Source organism: Salmo salar, chromosome 20, assembly GCF_965601325.2.
Source record: "Salmo salar chromosome 20, fSalSal1, whole genome shotgun sequence".
Classification (NCBI taxonomy): domain Eukaryota; kingdom Metazoa; phylum Chordata; class Actinopteri; order Salmoniformes; family Salmonidae; genus Salmo; species Salmo salar.
The window spans coordinates 48,625,971-48,649,903 of NC_138310.1; the positions used below are offsets into that span (position 1 = coordinate 48,625,971).

A 23,933-nucleotide genomic window follows, 5' to 3' on the forward strand; every position below is an offset into this window, starting at 1 on the left:
TAATCTCAACTCTTTAGTGACATGCAATCTGCCAACCTTACCACAGTTTTATATTCCTCTCTCTGTTTCTTGCCATTCGTGCCATCGTTATACCTCCCTATTCTTCCCTCACTCCTGCTGAGACAGGTCTGGGAGAGGAAATGGCTGCATGATTGTAGTTAGAGAGAGTGGATTTCTTACTGTATGGTCTCAGTGTGTGTGTGTGTGTGTGTGTGTGTGTGTGTGTGTGTGTGTGTGTGTGTGTGTGTGTGTATATAAATAGCATCCATAATTCCCCTGAACGTCCACAGTGAAGGTCCATGCTCTGTGTGATATCAGTGACTCTGTCCAGAATCAGAAAGCAGTACTCCATATTCAAGAAGGCAAAAAAACAAGTCTTCTTATACAAAAACACATTTTAATTAAATACTGCAAAATTCTGAAAAAAATGAGGCAACTTTTTTTGTTCTCATTGTTTTAGTTACTATTGCATCTCAATAACCTTATTATCCACAGCATAAAAGCATTTTCAAAATTGCCATTGTTATCATTTACAGATAGCATTTCTGAAAAGTGATATTTTTTACTTCTCTTACCCAGTCTGTAACACACACACACACACACACACACACACACACACACACACACACACACACACACACACACACACACACACACACACACACACACACACACGATTCCCTTTCAAAATCCTATTTTCCCAAACCTAACCCCAAAACCCAACCTTAACCCCTAACCATAATCCTAACCCTCATTTTAACCTTAACCCTAAACCCCATAGAACTATACTCATGGGGACTAACAAAATGTCCCCAATTGGTCAAATTTCTGTTTGTTTACTATTCTTGTGGAGACTTCTGGTCCCCACAAGTACAGTTAAACCAACACACACACACCCTGCAGTAGTTTCACACAGACCCTTCTGCGCATTAACATTTGCTTCTGTGGAACAAGGTTGACTGAGGTTTTGGGTTAGGTTAGATTCAGATGTTGTGGTAAACCGTGTCTAATCTATTGTATGATTGAGTAGACCAGAATGCACTGTAGGTGTTGATAGTGCTGATGCAGCCTCTAGTCTTGGTACAAGTACCGGTAGGGCTTACAGGTGCATTTGGGACCACTAAAGTACTAGTAACAGGTTTGCTTGTACAGTACATTTTCTTACACTCCCTCACGCACGTACACAGATACACACAGTCCTATACACGTCAACAGAATACACCCTATAACATTCAGCAAACCCTGTTTCGACATTCCTACCGACGGCTTTCACAGGTTCCAGTGTTTTTATGGAAGCGTCTGTGTGAGCTTTGTGTAGGTGCTGTCTTCAAAACATTTCACAAACAAAAACACGCTCTTGGAATTGTTACATTGCTTTCCGACATTACACACTCCGTAGATTCTTCAGTATGTTTCTCACCGACTGTCGCATGAACAAACAAACATTATTGATGAGGCTGTGAAAGCACTTTATCTGTTGACTAGTTGAGTTAAAAGTCGAGTTAAAAGAGAATCTTCATGCTTCTCTGCGTTAAAGAGAGTCTTCAGTCTTCTCTGTACACTGGTGGCAGGTGGCTACCCTACAAGTTTCTCCAACAACATGACTGCTGGGAGAGCTGAATGCCACCCTACTGTATGATATGTAAAGGACCATTTCCTGTGAGGTCACTTCCTCTTTAACGGAGCGTTGTTGATTGATGGCTGGATGTAGCTGAGGCAACATGCTGGATGTGTCACGATGTGTGTGATGGTCAGGACCTCCAAACACATTTCCCTAACTGTCCTGATGAGAGAACAAAACAAATGTTGGGGGAGGATATCTTCTGCACTGTTGAACCAATGTAGTAAATTTGGAGGAGGAGTTAAGATTGTTAACGTCCAAAAGTGGAAGTCGCGTCACAGGCTCTCTTTCCATTTCCCCTGAAAACCGGATGCAATCGTTTTCCTCCGACCCTACAGAGGGTGCTCCTGTCTCCTTAGGCCTGCTTTCTGATTGGACAAAATACCCTTATCTTTTGACTGAGCTGAGCAGAGAAGATTGCTTTCTGATTATAATATAACAGCGATGATTATTGAAAGGGCAAAAACTGAAAAACAAGAACCTGTCCAATCGGTTTCTTGTCTCAAATGATTTTTTGACTTCTCTGATGAAGAGGAGTCATCTTTATCCTGTTCGGCCCTTATGCCACCTGAGTTTGTCTGACCCTGCCTCGCTCTTCTCACCAACTGATTCCCCGTGTTCCATCTCCGCCCCCTTTCCTTCAACCGCCCAATCAGATGCTGCCGTATTTCCTCACAGCCAATCAAGAGCTGTTTCAGATGACTGACAGAGTGGGCAGGGCCTGCTGGGTTTACAGCGCCCCCCCTCAGAATAAAATGTCCAATAGCAGCACAGGTAGGCACATGCACATCCAGAAAGCACTCAGGGGGAGGGGGGGATTGGACGAGATTTAGGTTTTGTTGTTTTGAGTGACGGGCACTTGAACACCTTTCTGCCCGGTTGCTATGGACACAAGAAATGGCAGAGGAGACGAGTCTGAATACTTTTTGAAAAATGGACTGTACAAAGTGCATAAACCGTTTCAGGCATGTAAGTCAGACATTCAGAACTGTAACTCACCCAATCTGTACTTCTCTTTGGCCTCGGCCCGCTCCTTGGCATCAAAGTACCAGACAGTGATGGCATAGCTGTAACACACAGATCTGATCAGACTGACAACAGAGATTCTCAGCTCAGGAGGAAGTACAGACCAATTCAGTACAGTATAGTACAGTACAGAGTAGGAGAGGGTTGTGCTATACAGCGCATTCGGAAAGTATTCAAACACCTTGACTTTTTCCACATTTTGTTACGTTATAGCCTTTTCTCTTATGGATTAAATTAAAAAAATTCCCTCATCAATCTACACACAATACCCCATAAAGACGAAGCGAAAACAGTTTTTTGCAAATGTATAAAAAAAGTTACATAAGTTATCAGACCCTATGCTATAAGACTCGAAATTGAGTCCAGGTGCTTCCTGTTTCCATTGATCATCCTTGAGATGTTTCTACAACTTGATTGGAGTCCACCTGTGGTAAATTCAATTGATTGGACATGATTTGGAAAGGCACACACCTGTTTATATAAGGTCCCACAGTTGACAGTGCACGTCAGATCAAAAACCAAGTCATGAGGTTGAAGGAATTGTCCGCAGAGCTCCGAGACAGGATTGTGTCGAGGCATAGATCTGGGGAAGGGACCAAAACATTTCTGCTGCATTGATGGTCCCCAAGAACACAGTGGCCTCCATCATTCTTAAATGGAAGAAGTTTGGAACCACCAAGACTCTTCCTAGAGCTGGCCGCCCGACCAAACTGAGCAATCGGGGGAAAAGGGCCTTGGTCAGGGAGGTGACCAAGAACCCGATGGTTATGCTGACAGAGCTCCAGAGTTTCTCTGTGGAGATAGGAGAACCTTCCAGAAGGATAACCATCTCCGCAGCACTCCACCTGCCAGGCCTTTATGGTAGAGTGTCCAGACGGAAGCCACTCCTCAGTAAAAGGCACGACAGTCTGCTTGGAGTTTGCAAAAAGGCACCTAAAGGACTCTCACACCATGAGAAACAAGATTCTCTGGTCTGATAAAACCAACATTGAACTCTTTGGCCTGAATGCCAAGAGTCACATCGGGAGGAAGCCTGGCACCATCTCTATGATGAAGCATGGTGGTGGCAGCATCATGCTGTGGGGATGTTTTTCAGCATCAGGGACTGGGAGACTATTCAGGATCAAGGGAAAGATGAATTGAGCAAAGTACAAAGAGATCCTTGATGGAAACCTGCTCCAGAACACTCAGGATCTCAGGCTGGGGGTGAAGTTCACCTTCCAACAGGACAACGATTCTAAGCACACAGCCAAGACAACGCAGGAGTGGCTTTCAGGACAAGTCTCTGAATGTCCTTGAGTGGCCCAGCCAGAGCCCAGACTTCAACCCGATCGAACATCTCTGGCGAGACCTGAAAATAGCTGTGCTGTGACGCTCCCCATCCAACCTGACACAGCTTGAGAGGATCTGCAGAGAAGAATGGGAGAAACTCCTCAAATACTGGCGTGCCGAGCTTGTAGCGTCATACCAAAGAAGACTTGAGGCTGTAATCGCTGCAAAATGGGCTTCAACAAAGTACTGAGTAAAGGGTCTGAATACTTATGCAAATGTGATTTCAGTTTAATAAATTAGCAAACATTTCTAAAAAAACTGTTTTTGCTTCGTCATTATGGGGTATTGTGTGTAGATTGATGAGGGAAAAAAAGTATTTAATCTATTTTAGAATAAGGCTGTAATGCAACAGAATGTGGAAAAAGTCAAAGGGTCTGAATACTTTCCAAATGCACAGTATACTGTATTGGCAGTGGAGGGTTAAGTCAGAGCTGGTTTTGGACAGTGGAGGGTTAAGTGAGGGTTCTTGCCTCTCCTGTGAGGCTTCTCAGTGGGGTTGTGTTGTTTATTCCTGTCTCTCTCCCTCAAGCCCGAGAGCTGCAATTGAACCGACGACTGCCCCCCTACCTCCCTCCCTCCCTCCACCCCTGAACCCAATCCCAGTCAGGAAATACGTTCTTCCTGTCCTGAGCCCCACCTCACCCCTCAGCTGTCAGACAGAGAGGAGAGTAGGAGAGGACTAACTAATGAACTAGAATCAAGCCAATGACGTGTCACATTTTTGTGGTGTTCTTCTGACTAATGCGTTCCAGGATTCAGCACGTAGATGAAAACAATCTTGTGCAAGATCACAACATCACGCAGGAATAAGCTTTGTCTGAGTTCATACTTCTCTTAACAGTGAGAGTGGATATATAAACTGTTAAAGTGATACTTTGGGATTTTGGCAATGAAGCCCTTTATCTACTTCTCCAGAGGCAGATGAACTCGCAGAAACCATTTGTATGTCTCTGCGTGCAGTTTGAAGGAAGTTGCTAACTAGCGTTAGCGCACGCTAGTAGATACCATAGACTGCCAGTCATTACGCTAACGCTAAGTAGCGTTGAGTCGCAAAACTACCTCCAACTTCCTTCATGCTGGATACCGAGACATAAAAATGGTATCCATGAGTTCATCTGACAAATCCAAAGTATCCCTTTAATAGAGCAGGTAAACGTTTCCCCAACAACATTAGGAGCCTTTAGTGAACATATACTGTACTGTGTGTGAAGGAAGTAAAGTGGGTTAGAGGTTGTAAGGGCTCAGCAGAGAGAAGAAGTGTGGGGGTGGTGAGTGGATGTGGTTATGTTCAAACCATGTGGCACAATTCCAAATGAAATGTATTTGTCACATGCGCCGAATACAACAGGTGTAGGCATTACAGTGAAATGCTCACTAACAAGCCCTTAACCAACAATGCAGTTAAAACAAATAAGTGTTCAGTAAAAAAATAGATAAGTAAAAAATGTAAAAAACTAATAGTTAAAGAGCAGCAGTAAAATAACAGTAGCGAGGCTATAAAGAGGGAGTACCGGTACAGAGTCAATGTGCGGGGGCACCGGTTAGTTGAGGTAATATGTACATGTAGGTAGAGTTAAAGCGACTATGCATAGATAATAACCAGAGTAGCAGCAGCAGCGTAAAAGAGGGGGGGGGGGGGATGCAAATAGTCTGGGTAGCCATTTGATTAGCTGTTCAGGAGTCTTATGCCTTGGGGGTGGAAGCTGTTAAGAAGCCTTTTGTACCTAGACTCCTGTACCGCTTGCCATGCGGTAGCAGAGAGAAACAGTCTATGACTAGGGTGGCTGGAGTATTTGACAATTTTTAGGGCCTTCATCTGAAGGGAGATCCTGGATGGCAGGAAGCTTGGCTTCCCGGTGATGTACTGGGCCGTACGCACTACCCTCTGTAGTGCCAGATGGTCGGAGGCCAAGCAGTTGACATACCAGGCAGTGATGCAACCAGTCAGGATGCTCTTGATGGTGCAGCTGTATAACTTTTTGAGGCTCTGAGGACCCATGCCAAATCTTTTCAGTCTCCTGAAGGGGAATAGGCTTTGTCATGCCCTCTTCACGACTGTCTTGGTGTGTTTGGACCATGATTGTTTTTTAATGTAATTTTTTCGTTAGGGGTGATATGATAGTTTGTTGGTGATGTGGACACCAAGGAACTTGAAGCTCTCAACCTGCTCCACTACAGCCCTGTCAATGAGAATGGGGGCGTGCTCGGTCCTCCTTTTCCTGTAGTCCACAGTCATCTCCTTTGTCTTGATCACATTGAGGGAGAGGTAGTTATTATGGTTCCACGTGGCCAGGTCTCTGACCTGTCTCATCTTTGTCGGTGATCAGGCCTACCACTGTTGTGTCGCTGGCAAACTTAATGATGATGTTGGAGTTGTGCCTGGTCATGCAGTCATGGGTGAACAGGGAGTACAAGAGGGGACTGAGCACGCACCCCTGAGGGGCCCCCGTGTTGAGGATCAGCATGGTAGATGTGTTGTTACCTACCCTTACCACCTGGGGGTGGCCCGTCATGAAGTCCAGGATCCAGTTGCAGAGGGAGGTGTTTAGTCCCAGGGCCCTTAGCTTAGTGATGAGCTTTGAGGGCACTATGGTGTTGAACGCTGAGCTGTAGTCAATGAATAGCATTCTCACATAGGTGTTCCTTTTGTCCAGGTGGGAAAGGGCAGTGTGGAGTGCAATAGAGATTGCATCATCTGTGGATCTGTTGGGGCGGTATGCAAATTGGAGTGGGTCTAGGGTTTCTGGGATAATGGTGTTGATGTGAGCCATCACCAGCCTTTCAATGCACTTCATGGCTACAGACGTGAGTGCTACGGGTAAGTAGTCATTTAGGCAGGTTACCTTAGTGTTCTTGGGCACAGGGACTATGGTGGTCTGTTTGAAACATGTTGGTATTACAGACTCAGTCAGGGACAGGTTGAAAATGTCAGTGAAGACACTTGCCAGTTGGTCAGCACATGCTCGGAGTACATGTCCTGGTAATTCATCTGAATGTTGGCCTTACTCACATCGGCCACGGAGAGCGTGATCACACAGTCATCCGGAACAGCTAATGCTCTCATGCATGCTTCAGTGTTGCTTGCCTCGAAGCAAGCATAGAATTCATTTAGCTCGTCTGGTAGGCTCGTGTCACTGGGCAGCTTGGGCTGTGCTTCCCTTTGTGGGCTGTAATAGTTTGTAAGCCCCATCACATCCAACGAGCGTGTTGCCTGTAATCCACGACTTCCGGTTGGGGTATGTACCTACGGTCACTGTGGGGACAACGTCATCAATGCACTTATGGATGAAGCCAGTGACTGATGTGGTGTACTTCTCAATGCCATCGGAAGAATCCCGTAACATATTTGTCTGTGCTAGCAAAACAGTCCTGTAGCTTAGCATCTGCGTCATCTGACCACATCTTTGACCTCTTTAAGTCCCCGGCCACTAGAAGCGCCGCCTCTGGATGAGCGTTTCCTGTTTGCTTATGGCCTTATACAGCTCATTGAGTGTGGACTTACTGCCAGCATCGGTTTGTGGTGGTAAATAGACAGCTATGTGGTCTACAGCTTATCATGAGATTCTCTACCTCAGGTGGCCAAAACCTCGAGACTTCCTTAATATTAAATTTTGTGCACCAGCTGTTACAAATATACATAGACCGCCACCCCTCGTCTCACCGGAGGCAGCTGTTCTATCTTGCCGATTCAGCGTAAACCCTGCCAGCTGTATTTTATCCATGACATCAATCAGCCAAGACGACTCGGTGAAACATAAGATATTACAGTTTTTAATGTCCCGTTGGAAGGATACCCATGATCGTAGCTCGTCTATTTTGTTATCCAATGATTGTATGTTGGCAAATAGGACTGATGGCAGATTACCAACTCGCCACTATGTAGCCCTATATACAGTACCAATGGGACATGTGTATGTGTGTGTGTTTGTGTGTGTGTGATTGAATACAGTGCGTCTCAGTGAGCATGCAGTGACTATGTAAGCGTACATACTGTATCACCTATCTGACCCGGTGTGAGTCTATGTCAGTGTGTGTGTGTGTGTGTGTGTGTGTGTGTGTGTGTGTGTTGGGAGAGGCCATACGGAACGCCTTGTGCCCAGACTGATGACGAATGTCACGTAGCTGAGAGTCGAGTGGATAGGTTCAGTCAGTCATCCTGATATGCCCTTCGGAACTGAACTAGCTAATTTATGCTGGCAACAACAGCAGCAGTATGGTGCTAGTTCAAACTTGTAAATGAAAGAGATATTTATTTCGATTGGCGAGGGAGATATAACTTGTCGTGTTGGTCACCATCTGAATGTCACCGTGACAAGCCAATTAGCTAATGTGACGACAGGCAGGTGCAAATGACCATTGCAACGGTGTTGTATCGAGGTGCTATGTAGTTGCTTCCCACTCGGCAGCTGTACCACATGGTCGCTGGAGGGAGTTCATGTAGCCAATTTGTTCCATCCAACTTGATTTTACTTAGAGTAGAATAGCAGCCTACACAAGAAGAACTTGTAATACTGCATTGGTAGTAATCATCTGGATGTCACCATGATACAGTCTAACGCTACTGCTCAACGGGGAGAGTGTGTGTCGCATGCTGGCAACACAACAACACAAAGGCGCACAATGTCCTTTGCTCCCGCTCGACGAGCACTGCTGTCTGGCAGTGAGGAGAGGGAAGTAGCTAAATAGCGTAGCCAATATCAGGCCAGGATGACAGGTAAAGCATGGTTTTCACCGAAAATGTACAACTACGGCATTAACGTCTACAAAAAAAGGATTCTGAACACTCTCCCAAGTCAGAACTTCGGCAGACAGGTTTCGAATTCTCACTGAACTTTCTAGCCACAAGCATAAATTAGCTGGCTGGGAAGGGCTCATCAGGACGACTGACTGAAACAAATCCGTTCGTCTCCACTCGACTCTCAGCTGCGTGACATACGTCATCAATTTGGGCACCAAGCGTGTCCGTATATAGCCTTTCTTGTGTGCGTGGCTGCATGTGTGGTCACAGTGGTTACTCACCGTGTAGCGTAGGCTGGCTTAACCTCGTGTGGGTTCCTGCGGTCGGACCAGAAGATAAGCAGACGGTCAAACAGCGGTTCTATGTTGGCCACCACACTCTTCCCCTCTGGATAGATCTGCAGCAGACCTCCTTGAACCTGACCCCCCACACACACATAGGTTTCCTGTTAGATGCAGAGTGTCTTATCCATAGCCTTGAGGTTAGAGAGGCAGGACAATCTGGTGGGACTGTAAAGTACAGTATATCAGATGTAATTTTTTTTCACCTCTATTTAACCAGGTAGGCCAGTTGAGAACAAGTTCTCACTTACAACTGTGACCTGGCCAAGATAAAGCAAAGCAGTGCGACAAAAACAACACAGAGTTACACATGGGATAAACAAACGTACAGTCAATAACACAATAGAAAAAAATCTATATACAGTGTGTGCAAATGTAGTAAGATTAGGGAGGTAAGGCAATAAAAAGGCCATAGAGGCAAAATAATTACAATTTAGCATTAACACTGAAGTGATAGATGTGCAGATGATGATGTGCAAGTAGAGATACTGCGGTGCAAAAGAGAAAAAATAAATAACAATATGTGGATGAGGTAGTTGGGTGGCCTTACAGATGAGCTGTGTACAGGTGCAATGATCGGTAAGCTGCTCTGACAGCTGATGCTTAAAGTTAGTGAGGGAGATATAAGTCTCCAGCTTCAGTGATTCTCGCAATTCGTTCCAGTCATTTGCAACAGAATACTGGAAGGAGAGGCGGCCAAAGGAGGAGTTGGCTTTGGGGATGACCAGTGAAATATACCTGCTGGAGTGCGTACTACGGGTGGGTGTTGCTATGGTGACCAGTAAGCTGAGATAAGGCGGGGCTTTACCTAGGAAAGACTTATAGATGACCTGGAGCCAGTGGGTTTGGCGACGAATATGAAGAGTGCCAGCCAACGAGAGCATACAGGTCACAGTGGTGAGTAGTATATGAGGCTTTGGTGACAAAACGGATGGCACTGTAATAGACTACATAACTATCTAATTTGCTGAGTAGAGTGTTGGAGGCTATTTTGTAAATGACATCGCTGAAGTCAAGGATTGGTAGGATAGTCAGTTTTACGAGGGTATGTTTAGCAGCATAAGTGAAGGAGGCTTTATTGCGAAATAGGAAGCCGATTCTAGATTTAATTTTGGATTAGAGATTCTTAATGTGAGTCTGGAAGGAGGGTTTACAGTATAACCAGACACCTAGGTATTTGTAGTTGTCCACATATTCTAAGTTAGAACTGTCCAGAGTAGTGATGCTAGTCAGGTGGGCGAGTGCAAGCAGCAAATCGGTTGAAGAGCATGCATTTAGTTTAACTTGCATTTAAGAGCAGTTGGAGGCCACGGAAGGAGTGTTGTATGGCATTGAAGCTCGTCTGGAGGTTTGTTAACACAGTGTCCAAAGAAGGGCCAGAAGTATACAGAACGGTGTCATCTGCGTAGAGGTGGATCAGAGAATCACCAGCAGCAAGAGCGACATCATTGATATATACAGAGAAAAGAGTCAGGCCGAGAATTGAACCCTGTGGCACCCCCATTGAGACTGCCAGAGGTCCGGACAACAGGCCCTCCGATTTGACAGTAGTTGTTGAACCAGGCGAGGCAGTCATTTGAGAAACCAAGGCTGTTGAGTCTGGCAATAAGAATGCGGTGATTGACAGAGTCAAAAGCCTCGGCCAGGTCGATGAAGACGGCTGCACAGTACTGTCTTTTATCGATGGCGGTTATGATATCGTTTAGCACCTTGAGCGTGGCTGAGGTGCACCCATGACCAGTTCGGAAACCAGATTGCATAGCGGAGAAGGTATGGTGAGATTCGAAATGGTCGGGGATCTGTTTGTTAACTTGGCTTTCGAAGACTTTAGAAAGGCAGGGCAGGGTAGATATTGGGTCTAGAGTGTCTCCCGCTTTGAATACGTGGATGACCGCGGCAGCTTTCCAATCTTTAGGGATCTCATAATTTTAGAAAGAGAGGGTCCAAATTGTCTAGCCCAGCTGATTTGTAGGGGTCCAGATTTTGCAGCTCTTTCAGAACATCAGCTATCTGGATTTGGGTGAAGGGGGGGGGGGGGGGGCTTGGGCAAGTTGCTGTGGAGGGTGCAGAGCTGTTGGCCGGGGTAGGGGTAACCAGGTGGAAAGCATGGCCAGCCGTAGAAAAATGCTTATTTCAATTAGCGATTATCGTAGATTTATCGGTGGTGACAGTGTATCCTATCCTCAGTGCAGTGGGCAGCTGGGAGGAGGTGCTCTTATTCTCCATGGACTTTACAGTGTCCCAAAACTTTTGGGAATTTGTGCTACAGGATGCAAATTTCTGTTTGAAAAAGCTAGCCTTTGCTTTCCTAACTGACTGTGTATATTGGATCCTAACTTCCCTTAAAAGTTGCATATTGCGGGGGCTATTTGATGCTAATGCAGTACGCCACAGGATGTTTTTGTGCTGGTCAAGGGCAGTCAAGTCTGGAGTGAACCAAGGGCTATATCTGTTCTTAGTTGTACATTTTTTTGAATGAGGCATGCTTATTTAAGATGGTGAGGAAAGCACTTTTTAAAGAATAACCAGGCATCCTCTACTGATGGGATGAGGTCTTTATCCTTTCAGGATACCCGGGTCAGGTCAATTAGAAAGGCCTGCTCGCTGAACTATTTGAGGGAGCGTTTGACATTGATGAGGGGTGGTCGTTTGACCGCGAGCCCATAACGGATGCAGGCAATGAGGCAGTGATTGCTGAGATCCTGGTTGAAGACAGCAGATGTGTATTTAGAGGGCAGGTTGGTCAGGATGACATCTATGAGGGTGCCCGAGTTTATGGATTTAGGGTTGTACCTGGTAGGTTCCTAGATAATTTGTGTAAGATTGAGTGCTTCTTGCTTCGATTGCAGGACGGCCGGGGTGTTAAGCATATGCCAGTTTAGGTCACCTAACAGTACAAAGTTTGAAGATAAATGGGGGGCAATCAATTCACATATGGTGTCCAGGGCACAGCTGGGGGCTGAGGGGGTCTATAACAATCAGCAACAGTGAGAGACTTATTTCTGGATGTACGAGACTCAATTTTCCATTATACCTTGACATCCCAGTTCTTGTTGAGATAGTAAATGCAGGTGATGCAGCGGCCGTCACCGTTAGGGTTGTCCACGTGACGGATGTACCCCGTGCCGTTACCTGGGTAACAGGCCACCATAGCCTGAGGAGAGAAGGCAGGAATGTTTAACAGTCGGTTACAGTAAGAACACACACCTCTCAAGACTGCCCTTAAAAAGAGTGACTACCACAAAAACAAAACAAAAAAACGAATCCCCTTAAACTGCATCGATGTGAGTCAGAAACATTTATTCTAGTGTCAAAATTGACTACAAATTGTAAATATGATCATTTTGGTCATAAGGTCAGTCTCGTCTAAAATGGTGTTTGGGACCTCCACCTACTTCGCTTTTCTTTATTGAATGGGGCTCCCCCCCCCTGCCAGCCACTATGGTTTGTATGCCCTGCCGAAGGACCCTATATCATGCAGAATAGGTGGTTGGATTTCGTTGGTCCCCAGTGGCGGTGAGTATACTGGTAGCCAGACAGACTGCTGGTTATGTATATTTTGATAATCATTATCACCATCCAGGCTGCATCTCAACCAGCCATGATTGGAAGTCCCATAGATTTGTAGTTTTGCATGATGTCTACTTTGATGCTAATTAGCATTTTCGAATCTGAGAGTAAATAGAGCTGAATATATTGATAAAAGTCCCCTTGTCCGAGAGATTTACATGGTTATCAGAACGTCACGCCAGGGTAAGCCTACACAAAACATTGCCTTTTATTTTAATTGTTTCTAAAATCTCCTATTGCAAAAAATGAATGGTGGAAAAACTATTGGAACCATTTCCCTGTTTGATCTCTAGGTTTAATGGGTATTATGACTCATACTGTGGTACTTTATGGTGTATGTTGGTGGTGGCAAGGAAGAAAGAAACACCCACATCAAACCACACCCCCAAGCAAACTCACGTTTGGCTTCTGTCATGGCCACAAGCATTTCTTGAGGAGCAAGCTAAAAAACTAGGCCAAATCAGAAGGTGCAGTTCCCCTTTAAGACACCAGACTGGGTGTGAAGCACGCACACCCAGTCTGCGCTGTGAAACGAAATGCTGTACCTTTAAGCCACGATGGCCGGGTATGGCAGCCATGTTGCCACCTCCATTCCACTGAACCTGTACCATATCAGTGGGCGGAACCCTTTACCCACCAATCAGGTAAGAGACTTTAGGCGGTGAGCAGTGGCAGTGGTATGGCTCTGCTGTGTATACGGTTACTTAACCCCTTCACTGGTGTTCGTAGGGATGAAATTCCACTCCATGGGGAACCATATAGGTTACTGTACTCACTCACAGTCCCGTGGTTCTGTAGAGACAGTCAACGTTCCAGTGATTTCTCTGTGACTTAAAACACTGTTGTGTAGGCCGGCTACAATTCTACATTACAGGTCACACATTACTATAAACCCTGACTGTTCTAAGAACTTTATCACGGAGAAGGAAATGGGCTATCGTCTTCACAAGACGGTACTCCAAAACTCTTAACTAGCTGGTCCTGTGGAGGACAGGACAGTGAGCATGTAGCTACTCAGCTAATGTTCCAACCGCATCTGTACTGGACTGGAAACAGTCCTTTGAGTATTAGTAGAGTAACAATGGCCTCTGGCTGGCATTTCCCCCTGCTAGGCAAGGCTGTGTTAAAGCACATCATGTCCATGTGCTTCTCTAGGGATGTGTGTGTCTGAATGGGCTTGGGAGTACACATTCCTCCGCTGCACGCAACTCTGTGAAAAGCTCACAGACACTAACGCCACGTATCACACAGGCTGCATTTACACAGGCAGCCCAATTCTGATTATTTTTTTCTCACTAATCAGATCATCTCTGATTAGATCTGATGTGATTGGCGAAAAGACTCATTAGCGGGAAAAAAGATCAGAATTGGGCTGCCTGTGTAAACTTAGCCATATTAGCACATCATGTCCAAATCCTTGTTCAATACTAATCCTAATAATAATACTGCGTAACAAAGGCTCTGATCCAACACCAAGGGGTGGTTTCCCAGACACAGATTATTTTACCTTTATTTAATTAGGCAAGTCAGTTAAGAACAAATTCTTATTTACAATGACAGCCTAGGAACACTGGGTTAACTGCCTAGTTCAGGGGCAGAACAACAGATTTTTACCTTGTCAGCTTGGGGATTCGATCTAGTAACCTTCCGGTTACTGGCCCAATGCTCTAACCACTAGGCTACCTGACGCCGGTTCTACATACACAGATTAACACTAGTCCTGGCCTAAAAAGCATTTTCAAAAGATTCTCTTTTGAACTTGCTTTTTAGTCCAGGACTAGTGTTAATCTGTGTCCGTAGAACTGGCCCCAAGTCAAGTCTTAGTCAGCTCTACAGAAACACACCAAGGTCAGAATACGGCGGATCTGTAGATACGTCTGCCACACCTACATTTATTCCATTTCCGCCCAAAACGAATAGCAGGTGAATAGCACGCTATCCTCACGCTTAAAAGTCAGAATATGCACAGAGAAGTGCATAAACATTTATTTACATCACGGTCCCCTAGCCTTTGTATCTCTGCTGGGGAGGTTGTTTGGGTCAGGTTGTGTGTGTGTGTGTGTGTGTAGGAATGTGAGCCATCAGGGTCCCGGTGACGTGGTGTTCTGACCGGGCACTGATACTTTATCACGATACAGGTCAGAACTCATCAGACCCTGGAGAGTCTAGGACACCTCATCCCCTCACCGACTCTAAAACAACAACCTTTTCTCCCTTCGTTTTACTCTGAACTTTCTCTCTTCCTCTCTTCCTTTGTTTTCTCTCTCACCTAGTCTTCCCTTCTCCTCTTAATAATGATATCTTCTTCTTTCCTCTCGGTCTTAACCTTCCCTCTCCTCTGTTCCTCCATAGTTCCTTTCTCTCTCTTCCCCTCTCCCAGCCCATCACCGAGTACTAGGGGGAGGAGTAAACACTGGGGAAGAGCGGTGGACTGCGTTCCTCTTTCACTCCAGCTAGGCTCGCTTACACAAGTATTGGCTCAGTTATCAGCAAACAATGAGGCGCGAGCAGGGAGAGAACATAGTGTCATTCAGTGTCACCCCTTGAAGTGGCAAGCCCAGAAGCTTCAATACAAAGTGACGACAAAGTCCTTCACTTTCAAATCCACACAATCCATTACAGTGTCGGTCAGCCGTTTGCATACTGACCGGTGAAAAGCAGCTGTGTCAAACACACACCTCAATAATCAGATCCGACATAGAGAACAGTCACAGGAAACCAAAATGACACGCAAATATGCCAATCTGTAGTCAAACCATGAAATCTGGCTCAGTCTCATTATGGAAGAGTGATACAGGCCAAAGTACAAGTGTTCCCTTCTGTCTGTGTGACTCTCTGGCCAGCCTGCCGGCCGCCATTGTCTCGCCTCATTACCGCGCGACGCTCACATGCTGTGGGAGTTCATTAACCTCTGACCCCAGCCCGCTGATCTCTACCCTCCAACAAGTCCTGCACGCACGCACACGCACACACACACACACACACACACACACACACACACACACACACACACACACACACACACACACAAGCTCATCTGAAGGCCCTCCAGGAGTCAGAGGACCGACACATGACCGTAATCCAGTGATTTACTGTACTGGGACTGTTGAACGTGGCTACATAACTCAACTGATAACATTGTTGCGTATAACACACAGGACATGGGCTGTAAGTAAGACTTGATTAAGGATTTGGCAAGTGAACATATACAGTATAATCAGTACAGTAAAAACACTCAGAATAGGGCAGGTTGCTCAAATCTTATGTATTGTGTTTTGACAGATGGGTGTGTGGGGGGGGGGGGGTTCGAGGCTCACAGTTAGTCAACGGTGTTCACGCCAGGGTCAGGGTGACCCCCTTAGTGGGCCATGCTGCTTCTGGGAAATGCGACGTCCTCAGCACCATGGGTGGTGGTGTTGCATTCTGGGAAAGAAATGGCCTTACTAAGGCATTTGCGTTGCGTCTGACTTCCGCTGTGGCAGAGCTCTTTATCTGGGATTGAGATGAAAAATCCCAACGTCTCCATTCACTCTGCTCTGTTGCTAAGCAATCAGTGTCAGGGCACAGAGAAACGCTGGTAAACATTTATATGTTGTGAAGCGCGGCCAGCGGGCTTCCAGAATGTTTTAGTCGCTAATAGTCACATCCTCTAACCTCGCGTCCTCTAACCTCACTCATTAACCTTACAAAAATGTCAACGGAACAAAAAGGGAAAAGCACTATAGAGGTAGATATACAGCCAATAGATGTTTGATGCTTGCACTGACCCCACTGTATGTATTAGTGTCTAATCTTTTACAAGTCGTCTTTCTTGGCATGAGAGCATGTGCAACTGTCGCAGTCTTGATGACCCTACTTAACCACAATTAACATGTACCGTGCCACAGCACGGCCCTAGCCTGGAGGATATACACGTGGACGCACACACACAGCTGATAAAAGTTATTGTACACCAGCGCACACATAGACATGAGACAGTCCAAACCAGAGCTAGTTCAGTTCTAAACCAGTAGTCAACCAGAACTGTGAGAGTCAGTCAAACCGGCATACGAATGTCACAAACGCCGTCACCAACAACGGCATCCCAGTCACTTGACTCTCCTGTTGCTCCCAGCCTCGAGTCAGTCGAACAGCGTGACCCGACGTGTCGCGATCATATCAGCCTTCTTCAATCTCTCTGCACTTCCTTGCCAATCTAATGGGCACCACTGGCACCAGCATTAATGCCCTAATAGCGTTGCCTCCTGTCTCAGCCCGCATGCCTGCCTGCCAAGATGAAGGCCAGAGAGAGAGAGAGAGAGAAAGAGAACAGGCTGTTCCTGGAAAGGAAAATAAAAGGGCTGAGCACGCAGGCATAGCATACTGCCAGCAGATAAGAAGCATGGAGGACAGAAGCAGGAGGGGGGCAGGGCTGAACAAATACAGGGCCTGATGCTGACGAGACAGACACACAGACAGACAGGAGAGAGCATCAGGGTAGTGCTACGCTAACTAGGTAGCACTGGGATAGGTTGGTGTATTCTGGGCTGGGATGGGCTGGGGATTTGCCAGGCTGAGCTTAGCTGAAGTGGGCATGTGTGAGTTATACTGGACTGGAATGAGGTGAGCTGTGCTGGCAAATTCTGCGTCGATCAGACAGTGATAAATGTTAGACTGAGGTGAACTCTGTGTGCTCAGCTGGCTTGTGTATTTCCTGATGAGTCAGTAAGGCTGAGCTAAGGACAGACGGAGCCTCTTCGGGTTCTATGGCTCTCTGTGGACTAGAGGTCGGCCGATTATGATTTTTCAACGCTGATGCCGATTATTGGAGGGCCGAAAAAGCCGATGCCGATTAATCGGCCGTTTTTGTTTTGTTTTTTGTAATAATGACAATTACAACAATACTGAATGAACACTTATTTTAACTTAATATAATACATCAATAAAATCAATTTAGCCTCAAATAAATAATGAAACATGTTCAATTTGGTTTAAATAATGCAAAAACAAAAGTGTTAGAGAAGAAAGTAAAAGTGCAATATGTGCCATGTAAGAAAGCTAACGTTTAAGTTCCTTGCTCAGAACATGAGAACATATGAAAGCTGGTGGTTCCTTTTAACATGAGTCTTCAATATTCCCAGGTAAGAAGTTTTAGGTTGTAGTTATTATAGGAATATCTCTCTCTATACCATTTGTATTTCACATACCTTTGACTAATGGATGTTCTTATAGGCACTTTAGTATTGCCAGTGTAACAGTATAGCTTCCGTCCCTCTCCTCGCTCCTACCTGGGCTCGAACCAGGAACACATCGACAACAGCCACCCTAAAAGCAGCGTTACCCATGCAGAGCAAGGGGAACAACTACTCCAAGTCTCAGAGCAAGTGACGTTTGAAACGCTATTAGCACACACCCCGCTAACTAGCTAGCCATTTCACATCAGTTACACCAGCCTAATCTTGGGAGTTGATAGGCTTGAAGTCATAAACAGCGCAATGCTTGAAGCACAGCGAAGAGCTGCTGGCAAAACGCACGAAAGTGCTGTATGAATGAATGCTTACGAGCCTGCTGCTGCCTACCACCACTCAGTCAGACTGCTCTATCAAATCATAGACTTAATTATAATAAACACACAGAAATACGAGCCTTAGGTCATTAATATGGTCGAATCCGGGAAACTATCTCGAAAACAAAACATTTTTCCTTTCAGTGAAATACGGAACCGTTCCGTATTTTATCTAACGGGTGGCATCCCTAAGTCTAAATATTCCTGTTACATTGCACAACCTTCAATGTTATGTCATCATTACGTAAAATTCTGGCAAATTAGTTCGGAACGAGCCAGGCGGCCCAAACTGTTGCATATACCCTGACTCTGCGTGCAATGAATGCAAGAGAAGTGACACAATTTCACCTTGTTAATATTTCCTGCTAACCTGGATTTCTTTTAGCTAAATATGCAGGTTTAAAAATATATACTTCTGTGTATTGATTTTAAGAAAGGCATTGATGTTTATGGTTAGGTACAGTCGTGCAACGATAGTGCTTTTTCCGCAAATGCGCTTTTGTTAAATCATCCCCCGTTTGGCGAAGTCGGCTGTCTTTGTTAGGAAGAAATAGTCTTCACAGTTCGTAACGAGCCAGGCGGCCCAAACTGCTGCATATACCCTGACTCTGTTGCAAGAGAAGTGACACACTTTCCCTAGTTAAAAGAAATTCATGTTAGCAGGCAATATAAACTAAATATGCAGGTTTAAAAATATATACACTTGTATATTGATTTTAAGAAAGGCATTGATGTTTATGGTTAGGTACACGTTGGAGCAACAGGCTAGATAAACTAGTAATATCATCAACCATGTGTAGTTATGTGTAGCTAGTGATTATGATTTATTGTTTTTTATAAGATAAGTTTAATGCTAGCAACTTACCTTGGCTTCTTACTGCATTCGTATAACAGGCAGGCTCCTCGTGGAGTGCAATGTAAAGCAGGTGGTTAGAGCGTTGGACTAGTTAACCGTAAGGTTGCAAGATTGAATCCCCGAGCTGACAAGGTAAAAATCTGTCGTTCTGCCCCTGAACAAGGCAGTTAACCCACCGTTCCTAGGCCGTCATTGAAAATAAGAATGTGTTCTTAACTGACTTGCCTAGTTAAATAAAGGTGTAAAAAATAAAAATAAAAATCGGCCAAATCGGCATCCAAAAATACCGATTAATCCGATTAATCGGCCGACCTCTACTGTGGACCTACTGTAAGCCGTCTGTCTCGAGCCTGAATAACCAGCTGAGCTGACATTGACATGTTGATGAAGTAATGCACCATGCCTGTCTGAATTATTGGAAGAAAATAGGAAAAAATAGGAGTGCATTGTTACAGGTTTATTTCTAGTGATAGAAACTATTGGATATTCAACCATTAAATCAAATTATATTTCCATCTTTCTCCTCACCTCTCTAATCTTCGTTTCCATACTAAAAATCAACTCTCTCACTTTCCCTCCACTGCGGCTGAGTGTATACTTGTTAATATGTCAAGTAGAAAACAACTGATCAGCCTTGATGAGTCATGCCTGGTGATGGACCCCCTCCCATCTTGCGTGAGTCACACTAACCACAGGCTTGAGGGTGTGTGTGTGTGTGTGTGTAAGCGCGCTTCCCCCACTAACATGGCAAAGCAGTCATTTACACTATGTACACTCTCAATTTAATTCGAGATCGGAACGCAAACAAACACAATCTAAAATGCACCGGCATTCACACACACATTCAAACACCATTCAAACACACACAATGTGAAACCCAAGATGGAATGCATTTGGCCAGTGCTCTCTGTATGTGAGAATCACTTGAAAAAAAGGTGGGTGGGTTAATGTTTAGCATAGGACACCGAACCAGATTCCCGGACTGCCCTCAGAGTCCGTATGAGTCATCAACCCCTGCTGTGCAAAGCTCCAAAACAAGATGAGATCACATGAACCAGGCCCATCCAAAGCCTACTCTCCCTGGAGAAACAACAAGCACTAAAATCTCTTAGGAGGCCACCCAGAGAAAAGTAAATACTCTTTAAAACTATTTTGCATTCAAGTGCAATGGTTACATTATCCTTCTGCCTTCTGTAAACTGAATGGGTTAGGACAGAAAGTGAAAGCAGTGTGATCCTCTCAGTACCTTAAAGCCTAGATGAAGCTCTCATCATTTGGTTTTAGATCTCTCTTTGTCTTAGCAGCTAGCATGGTACTGCACCGTGTGTTCGCAAGGCAAAACGCTAGTTGCAAGCATCTCCCTGGCTGATCCTGTGTGCAGCGGCGCGGCTGGCTCTCTGGGAGGGGCATCTGAGGGCACGCTGCACCAGACACTCATTATGATACGGCTGCCGCATCACGCTCCATCTATCTCTCCTCTCATCTCACGCTTTCGATAAGCACATCCGTCTCGCCCTAACACATCTCCCTCTTCCTCTTCATCTACTACTACTACTCTCTCTATCCATCCCTCTCTCCGCCGCTCTTTCTCTCTGCCTCTTTTCTGGTGATATACCGGCGCTGCTGCGTTGCGCTTGGATGCAGCTCGAGCTGGTGTGTGTTTGTCGAGCGCACATTGGGTTGAGCTCTAGCTGGTGCCATTGGTGGCATTATTCTGGGCACACACACACACACACTGCAGTGCTATGCTCTGTATGGCCCCGTTACCAAGGAAACAGAGGGGAAATAGTTTGGCAGACAAGCTAGAGAGGGGCTGATAAGACGCAGGAGAAAGGGAGTGGGAGAGAGGACAGAAAGAGAGAAGGGGGGAGAGGGAACAATGAGAAAGAAGGACAAGGGAATGAATATACAACAATAGAGAGAAACCATAGTGGGGGACATAGTACTTACTGAACCATATAGACAGTAGGCTATTACAGATTGGCGCTACGTACAGATCGACATAGGAAAAGGAAAGCAAGTTTCAGATTGGGGAAAGGGGGTAAATGTGTATATATTTTGTTGTGATAAAAAAAAATATATAAATAAAAAAAGTATTAAAGCTACAATATGTAACTGTTTGGGAGACCCGACTAAATTCACATTGAAATGTGAGTTATAGATCTGTCATTCTCACTGAAAGCAGGTCTAAGAAGCGGTAGATATGTTCTATGTGCGCTATTTCTATGCTTCTCAAGTTTAATTTGGCTTTTTTTTTTTACTTTTGGTTTTGTGCACCAGCTGAAAATACAATATTTTGGGTTATTGAAAAGATATTCACAGCGGATTAGATGGTCCAATGATGCTCCACACTATAAATTGCTTGTTTTGTCACAAACTGAAAATAGGAAAACAATTTCTGCATATTACACCTTATTTTTTCGTCTTCTATGCACTACCGTTCAAAAGTTCGGGGTCACATAGAAATGTACTTGTTTTTGAAAGAAAAGCACATTTTTTGTCCATTAAAATAACATCAAATTGATCAGAAATACAGTGCAGACATTGTTAATGTTGTAAATGAGCATTGTAGCTGGAAACAGCTGATTTTTTATGGAACATCTACATAGGCGCACAGAGGCCCATTATCAGCAACCATCACTCCTGTGTTCCAATGGCACGTTGTGTTAGCTAATCCAAGTTTATCATTTTAAAAGGATAATTGATTAGAAAATCCTTTGCAATTATGTTAGCACAGCTGAAAACTGTTGTTCTGATTAAAGAAGCAATAAAACTGTCCTTCTTTAGACTAGTTGAGTATCTGGAGCATCAGCATTTGTGGGTTCGATTACAGGTTCAAAATGTCCAGAAACAAAGACCTTTCTTCTGAAACCTGTCAGTATATTCTTGTTCTGAGAAATGTAGGCTATTCCATGCGAGAAATTGCCAAGAAACTGAAGATCTCGTACAACGCTGTGTACTACTCCCTTCACAGAACAGCACAAACTGGCTCTAACCAGAATAGAAAGAGGAGTGGGAGGCCCCGGTGCACAACTGCGCAAGAGGACAAGTACATTTGTGTCTAGTTTGAGAAACAGACGCCTCACAAGTCCTCAACTGGTAGCTTCATGAAATAGTACCCGCAAAACACCAGTCTCAACGTCAACAGTGAAGAGGCGACTCCGGGATGCTGGCCTTCTAGGCAAAGAAAAAGTAACATCTCAGACTGGCCAATAAAAATAAAAGATTAATATGGGCAAAAGAACAGACATTGGACAGAGGAACTCTGCCTAGAAGGCCAGCATCCCGGAGTCTACTTTGGAAAAATGACTTGTGTCATGCACAATAATTGTTTACAGACAGATTATTTCATCTATCATTCACTGTATCACAATTTCAGTGGGTCAGAAGTTTACATACACTAAGCTTTAAACAGCTTGGAAAATTCCAGAAAATTATGTCATGGCTTTAGAAGCTTCTGATAGGCTAATTGACATCATTTGAGTCAATTGGAGGTGTACCTATGGATGTATTTCAAGGCCTACCTTCAAACTCAGTGCCTCTGCTTGACATCATGGGAAAATCAAAAGAAATCAGCCAAGACCTCAGAAAAGAATTGTAGACCTCCACAAGTCTGGTTCATACTTGGGAGAAATGTCCAAACGCCTGAAGGTACCATGTTCATCTGTACAAACAATATAGTACGCAAGTATAAACACCATGGGACCACGCAGCCGTCATACCGCTCAGGAAGAAGACACGTTCTGTCTCCTAGAGATGAACGTACTTTGGTGCGAAAAGGGCAAAGCAATCCCAGAACAACAGCAAAGGACCTTGTGAAGATGCTGGAGGAAACAGGTACAAATGTAACTATATCCACAGTAAAACAAGTCCTATATCAACATAACCTGAAAGGCCGCTGAGCAAGGAAAAAGCCACTGCTCCAAAACCGCCATAAAAAAGCCAGACTACGGTTTGCAACTGCACATTGCGACAAAGATCGTACTTTTTGGAGAAATGTCCTCTGGTCTGATGAAACAGAAATTGAACTGGTTGGCCATAATGACCATCGTTATGTTTGGAAGAAAAAGGGGGAGGCTTGCAAGCCGAAGAACACCATCCCAACCCTGAAGCACGGTGGCAGCATTATGTTCTTGGGGTTCCATGCTGCAGGAGGGACTGGTGCACTTCACAAAATAGATGGCTCATGAGGAAGGAAAATTATGTGGATATATTGAAGCAACATCTCAAGACTTCAGTCAGGAAGTTAAATGGGTCTTCCATATGGACAATGACCCCAAGCAAACTTCCAAAGTTGTGGCAAAATGGCTTAAGGACAACAAAGTCAAGGTAATGGAGTGGACATCACAAAGCCCTGACCTCAATCCTATAGAACATTTGTGGGCAGAACTGAAAAAGCGTGTGCGAGCAAGAAGGCCTACAAGCCTGACTCAGTTACACCAGCTTTGTCAGGAGGAATGGGCCAAAATTCACCCAACTTATTGTGGGAAGCTTGTGGAAGGCTAAACGAAATGTTTGACCCAAGTTAAACAATTTAAAGGCAATGCTACCAAATACTAATTGAGTGTATGTAAACTTCTGACCCACTGGGAATGCGATGAAAGAAATAAAAGCTGAAAGAAATAATTCTCTACTATTATTCTGACATTTCACATTCTTAAAATAAAAGTGGTGATCCTAACTGACCTAAGACAGGGAATTTTTACTAGGATTAAATGTCAGGAATTGTGAAAAGCTGAGTTTAAATGTATTTGACTAAGGTGTATGTAAACTTCCGACTTCAACTGTATATTAGAGAGAATAGAACTGCTGGTACAATGACCTTGTAATTTAGCAGCACGCCTCCTTCCCTTTCTGTTCCTCAGTCTAACCTTTGCCTCACGCACTTCCACCCCCTCAATTGA

General features: G+C 44.8%; 1 protein-coding gene across 2 annotated transcripts in view; it reads right to left on the reverse strand.

Moving 5' to 3' along the window:
• Positions 1 to 377: 377 nt before the first annotated feature.
• Positions 378 to 23,933, reverse strand: part of LOC123729256 (uncharacterized) — a 29,089-nt gene continuing 5,533 nt past the window's right edge. For both annotated transcript variants that reach the window (XM_045703550.1, XM_045703549.1), the window contains exons 3-6: positions 12,093 to 12,212; positions 8,999 to 9,135; positions 2,621 to 2,688; positions 378 to 2,503 (exon numbers count right to left, since the gene is read on the reverse strand). In XM_045703550.1, the coding sequence (XP_045559506.1) occupies positions 2,451 to 2,503; positions 2,621 to 2,688; positions 8,999 to 9,135; positions 12,093 to 12,212 (378 nt within the window). In that variant the 3' untranslated portion in view covers positions 378 to 2,450. The remainder of the gene's footprint in view (positions 2,504 to 2,620; positions 2,689 to 8,998; positions 9,136 to 12,092; positions 12,213 to 23,933) is intronic.